This window comes from Chrysoperla carnea, chromosome 4 (genome assembly GCF_905475395.1).
Source record: "Chrysoperla carnea chromosome 4, inChrCarn1.1, whole genome shotgun sequence".
Taxonomy (NCBI): domain Eukaryota; kingdom Metazoa; phylum Arthropoda; class Insecta; order Neuroptera; family Chrysopidae; genus Chrysoperla; species Chrysoperla carnea.
Genome location: NC_058340.1, coordinates 43214086 through 43221005, shown reverse-complemented (window position 1 = coordinate 43221005; position 6920 = coordinate 43214086). Strand labels below are relative to the sequence as shown.

General features: G+C 28.5%; 1 protein-coding gene across 1 annotated transcript; it reads right to left on the bottom strand.

The window, feature by feature from the left end:
- Positions 1–407: 407 nt before the first annotated feature.
- Positions 408–6516, bottom strand: LOC123298726 (replication initiator 1-like). The gene is made up of 4 exons (XM_044880819.1): positions 6513–6516; positions 6363–6446; positions 5675–5917; positions 408–640 (listed from the first exon to the last, which is right to left on the bottom strand). The coding sequence occupies exons 1-4, from the start codon at positions 6514–6516 to the stop codon at positions 408–410; spliced, it is 564 nt and encodes a 187-aa protein (XP_044736754.1).
- Between the last annotated feature and the right edge of the window lie 404 nt (positions 6517–6920).

The following is a 6920-nucleotide window of genomic DNA, read 5'->3' as shown; positions in this document are numbered from 1 at the left end:
CTAGGAGTCATAAAATTAATTATTTGTTTTATATTTTTCTATGGTAAAAACTGAAAATCAATAAGGTTATTCCAAAAATCTTGAAAACTTTTAAAGTTTAACGGAAACATTTCCATTACCAAAATAAAGCAAAATGAATTTTAAATAAGAATGGCCTGTTAAAACGCAGATTCAAAAAAGAAAGAAGAAGATAAAGTAAAGATGTTAAGACAAAGCGAACATAATAGGGCAAAAGATAAAGGTAAACCTAAAAGTATTTTCGTTCTCTAGTACAATCTTCTTTTTTGTTGGTATCATTAACATTCAAAAAAGATGCAATTCAATGTCCTTATTGTTAAACAGGGACAAAAATTTTGGTTGAAAATTGTACATCAATAAGTCGTTGCTTTATGCAACAATTGTTACTTTCAATTATTATTTGGACGATATATCATTGTTGCGTCTAATTTATGCCTTCGCGTAATATGCAAAAATAAATTATTTTTCTGAAATGTCTTGTGATCACACAAATGACAACTATATAATGGAGTCTTGTTACATTCCAATCGTTTGTGTCTGGTTAACGATTGTTTATACTGGTACGATTTTCCACAATCCGAACATATGTAAACAATTCGGTTTCCATCTTTTCGGCGTAATCCTGGAAAAAAAGACATTGGTTATTTCTCAATTTTTATTTGTCTTTCAATGTAAAATTTTTTACAAAATACAAAATAAATATATTTTTACCCAACTAAAAATGTGTTTGTTGAACTGGTTGAACCCAATAAATGTAAACGAACTCATTTTCTAAATACGAATTCAAGAAGTTTAAACGAATAAAAGCAAATTCATACGTTGCCCCTACTTTAAATCGGAAATATTTTATGTAAAACCTAAAATTTTTAAACAGAAAGGGTTAGCCTTTGACGCTTTTGTTTATTTACAGTACCAATTATGGCCACAAAAGAAAGAGGAGTCGTCGAAATGTATTAATAATTTTCTAGAAGATTCCTTTTTTTTCCAGTGGGGGACATTTCAAGCACAATATTTATAGAATAAGGCCAGCTACAATCACTAAGATAAAAGCAGCCATTGAAAATGAATTTGCCCAAATACTAAATATAACGATTAGGAAAATTTTGGATTTCATTGGTCAGCTTTATCACCTGTGCCTAGACCACAATAGCCAATAATCTGAATACTTTCGATAAATGGCTGTTTTCTACACTAATTCACATTGTTTTGAATTTAAAATTTTTCCGCATCTTAATAATTATAAATGTTACAGGCATAAAAAGAGTGTATACATTTTTTTGGGACACTGTGAATAAAACAGAGACAGCACATGGAAGGATCTTTGAAGATTTTTCTGCTCATAATTTGGTTCTTTATGGAACTGTAGAGTTCGAATAGAATCATTACGATAAATCGATAAATCTTGAATTAAATTAAATTCGATGTATATAGAGTCTAATAATACAGTGTTGTAAAAATTAGTTTAACCAATCAAAAGTTTAACCAATCCGAATTCAGTTACTGAACTTGAATTATTTTACGTTTGTAAATGTAGGCGAAGAAGATTTTCAAAGTAGGTATATTTACCTAAAAATTCGATAAGTAGTCTATTTTTCTGTTTTTGAAAATAATTGTAGCTCGGTAAAGGAAATTTTCATTTATTTTTGATAAAATAATACAAAAGTTTACATATACAGTGTGTTCAAATTATTAATAAATATGAAACAAAATCTCATCTAATACGTTAACTTAAACAAAGTCAATTTTTTAATCCAGAAAACTTCATGGAACTTGGATATACAGACTGCAGTTTTTTTTTTTAAATTAAAAAAACATTTTCTTTAAAAAGAAAGGGTTGCAGTAATTTGTTTATCTTATTTTGATAAATATATACCTACCCTGAGGCTTGAATCACAAAATTTTATCAAAAGAATCTTTCCCAAATTAATTTTTTAATTTATGTTAAATTTTGCAAAGCATTTTTTTAAATATATGATACAAACCTCTGTAAAATAACCTTTTGACACTCGTGTATTGTATAGTATAGGTAATTAAAAAAAAATCTCTCTTTTACAATTTACGTTAAGGTGCCATGTGAAATGTATTCCAAATTCCATTCTTTCTTCCCGTTTTCGATGAGATCAAATTTATAGCTAAGGCAGTGGCGGATTTAGAGATTTGCCGCCCGTAGGCTATTCAATTTTTGCCGCCTCTAAATATTGATATCTTAGTTCACAATCATATCAATTATCTATCAATAAAATTGCAACTTTATGATTTGTGCTCCATTATCCTCATTACATCAACTTTTCCCGTATGGTTAGTATCATCGAGAACTATGGTAACGTGTTAGATCCTTGATTATTTTTACAGCAAAGAATTATCAAAAAACAATATTTTATGCAAAAAATATCTCAAACATGTACCAATTTTAAAGTAAGTTAAGGTATGTGTTAAAACTATACAATACTTATGTAATAGGAATAAAGCTTACACAAAAAATCTAGATTTGGCGAACGTTGATAAATATTTATTATTACACTTACAGTTACAAAACAACACAATAAATATATCCTTTCTTAATTATTTGTTAGTATTATAATTCAAGTCAAATTATAAAAGCATTACAATACTATTTTGCGACACTTTGAATTCGCAAAATCATTTATTATATCGTCGTACGAAATCTTGTTTATTAGCTCTGACTCTATGCACAAGAGAGCTAAAGCGTTTAGCTTTTCTTGACTTAAAGTCGATCGGAGGTAGTTCTTTACTCTCTTCAAGCAAGAGAAGCTTAACTTTCACCTTAACAATTTGTCGCTGGTGTACAAAGAGCCATACGAAGTACTATATCCAAGTTTGGATAAATGCTTCCTAGATTCTGATCTCGCAGGAATAAAGACAGACTTTTTAATGATCCAGAAATTGGTTTTTAAAAATTATAGTAATTATCAGTGAAGAAAATATGTAAAAATAACTAAATTTCGACTATAATATGGAATCGCTATTGCGATATTCTAAAAATTCATGATCATTACATTATAATCAAAAGCGTTTAGCAATTGTTTATGCAGAGATTTTGAGATATTTATTATTTAGCACTGTATATAGGACTATATTTCGGTTTTTGTTGAATATTTTAATTCCTCTATAATTTTTGAAATTCGTATTTTGTGTGTGTATTATAATTTTTTCTAAATTTTGTCAATCGAAATAAAAAATTTATGAACTAAATTTGCCGCCCCTTAAAATTTGCCGCCCTAGGCTCCAGCCTACTCAGCCTGCTGGTAAATCCGCCACTGAGCTAAGGAACTGCACGATAGGTAGATATAGTTCAGCAGTATAGGATAAAATTTATATTTAACATTTTGGTAACTATTCAACATTAAAAAAATACTTAATTGATATCTACATCTTCAAAAAATTGAAAATATTACACGGTAATTAAAAAAAAACAAATCGTTCGTTTTTATCTTATTTTATAAGTTACGTACGTTCATAATCAAAAAATTTGAATCTATCTGAAATGTTGATTAAATAAATCAACGAAACACATCTTTATACATACTAGATTGTAATTAAATTTTTTCTTTACTTAGTTTTCATCCTAGGACAGCTTTAATAATATTATCAAAAACCAGTTGTCAAGGTGGTATCAAACAACTTATTCTTTTACAAAATTTTCATAGGAAATTCCTTTTCTGGTAGTTTGGAAAATTTGTATAGCATCAAAAGCTTAAATTTGATAAATATCTGTTGGGCGATATTCAAATAAGAAGGCAATTAAATAATAATTTTTGTCCCATTCTCAATAAAACAGAGTCCATCGCCCAATACCATGGAAAATTGTTTTTAAAATTCGAGCAAAATTATTTTCACATTTTTTATTTATTTGAATATCGTTATCAAATATTTATCAATTTTAAGCTTGTGTAACGTTAAGGGTGTAGCTGAGAATTTTTCCATATCTAAAGATATGAAAATTTTTATAGAGAAAAAATTGTTAGGTAGATGAAATCCGGGCAAAAGACCTTTACATTTATAATAAAATGAGTTACCAAGATAAGCTCAAGCCCTAGACCTATGTTCAAATGAGACACTATTTTCTAAAAACGATGTTTCAGATGGGTTCAATTTTCTTTTTGTAAATTCGATTCTAAAATGAACGGTTATCGTTTGGTAAAACTTACGAATGCTTTACCATTTGTATTATAATTAATAAATACTACAGTGAAACTAAACTATTACACATAACAAATACACGCTTTTATATACCTATTATTCGAATTAAAAATTTAATTTTAAAATGTTTAAAATTAACGGATTCGTTTACAACGCTAATTTGTACAAGAGGTAATCTCATATGCTAATCAAAAATTATTATGAATTTCAGCAGGTATTGAAACTATACACAAATATAGCACCATGAGACATAACGGTCAAAATTTGAATGATTTTGGGAAAATTTATTACGATTTTTGCCCCAATTTCCCAGATCAATTTTTGTATTACGTATTTCGACTACCAAGTAATCATCATCAGTATGAATTAGCTAATCGTCGAAATATCCCAGAGATCTTATTTATTATCTTTGATAATATTTATACAGTAGAATCTCGATAAGTTAAAGTCCAAGGGAAACACAAAATATTTTAAGTTATAGAGGTTCTAAGTTATCAAGTGTCTATGTTAGGTAAAGGTTAATATAGAGGTATGTACATGTTTCTATGTACGCTAGTTTATATAGAGGTATGTACATGTTTCTATGTAGTTACTGAGGGCCTATACAGAGATTATTTATTTAAGTTATAGAGGTTGCGTATTTTAAGTTATAGAGGTTTTGGGTTCTGATGGGAAGGGAACATAGTATTTTTTGAAGTAACAGAGGTTTTTATGTTACCGAGGTTTAAGTTATCGAGATTCTACTGTATTAGGAAAATTTGTTTCAGCTGTGTTTATTAAAAAAAAAAAAAACACCTTTCTCCCATAATAGAGAAAATTCTCGTATTTAGTTGCTGATTTTTAAAATTGTGTATGGTGCCAGTAGATTTACGTATGTTCAAGTTAAATATGTGGATGAATTAACTTTTAATGGAAACTGCAAAATTAATTTAAACGCATTTTGTCCATATTTAAAAATCCTTCATTTTATGAATTATTTTGTAGTAGTTCTCGGTATGCTTGAATGCTCTAATATGAGCCATTACTTCTTTGCTCCATGATAAGATAATGAATTAAATATGGCAGTCACGGTCATTCAAATATGGACACTGATTCTGGCGAATTATATTGCTTATAGAGAGCTTAATCTGAAAATATCTGAATATTTTACGAATTCGTGATAGTTGCTCTAGCACAGATTTAGTGAGGCTAAATGAGGTCAGAGGGGCCTAACTGCAGAAACAAAAGTTTACGGTATTGAGAAAAGGAAAAGGAAATTTTTTCGATAGGGAAAAATCGATAAATGCAGTTATCTATTGAAAAAATTAAAGAATAAATTTTAGGTCACTATTGCGCTACCACTTTTACCGTTAAGAACAGATTCGAATACAAAGCTCAATATTGAAAAAAATGCAATTATGCCACTCTGGCTCTCATGGCCTCAAATTTTGTTTATATTTTTATTTTAATGCGATGTGTTTATATTTATACGGTTTAAAATACATTGCTCTTTCACCAAACATTTCCTCGCACTTTTCCGGATGTAATTTGATCATATGATGTTTAACATGTATATTTTGATATGCCCGATAAGAGCAATAATTACAACAAAATTTTGGTTCCTGTTGACATTCATAGCGTAAATGACGTATTAATGTTTTTTTATGTTTATAAACACGCCCACATGTCGGGCATTTATTTAATGTCATCATTTGATATTGATTATTAGAATATGGTGTGGAAAAGAAAAATCGGCCACCTGAAAAAATAAGTTTCATTTTGTTAAATTTTATTTCATTAAAGTTCAATTAACTTTCAAAAAAACTACGTAAAAATCCTACAAATACAATGTACTAAAATTTACAATATCAGGAAATGGAAAAATATTGCTGGAAGAATTTAAATCTTATTTTAAAATAATTTATTTCGTCAAAAATAATTACAAAAAATAATATCAAGTAACAAAACAAAACCGGCAATATTTGTTTAGTAATACTGATTAGGTAAGTACTTATAGTAAGTTAGGTCTTCTGAATTAGTCTCATTGAATGGAATTTGTTGCATTCTTGTTGCATTGAATCGAATTTGTTGCATTTTCTCGCAACGATATTTATGCACTGAATTTTCAATGCATATTTTGCACACAGGATGCATGCAACTACGGCATAGAATATATGTACGCCGTTCTTTTCCAATGAATTTACAGTCGATACATCGTCTTCGTTGTCCAACAATTTTAGATGAAGTTCCTATTCTTGGCGGAATCATAAAATAATTCCCATATAATCCTAAAAATTAACAAGCTATTATTGTCTTTAAATTGCATTTCAGTTATAATACCCAATTGATTTTACCCATCATGCAACCGTTACGAAAATCTAACTACTTAAAGATTATTTTGAATTTCCGAAAAAAATGTTTGAAACGTCACAAAAGTTTCTTTTTTTAATTTGGGAGACAATTTTTTTAAATTGGGAAAAATATAAAATGCCGAACACTGGATTTTTGAGTATGGTCTCCCACAGTTCTACTAGCCAATTGAACTCAATGTTCACTTAAATTATTTAATAATAATTGAGTATTTTTTGTATGCAAGTACGAGTGGAATTTTTCGCTAAAAGTTTAACGAGTTTTCATTTCAAACATAATACATCTCTTTGAAATCAAGAGTTATTGACTTCGACATCATGCTCATTTTAAATTCAGGTAGAAATAAGAATAAATGTTAGTTTATGTCATTCCAACATAGGAATGGAAAGTAC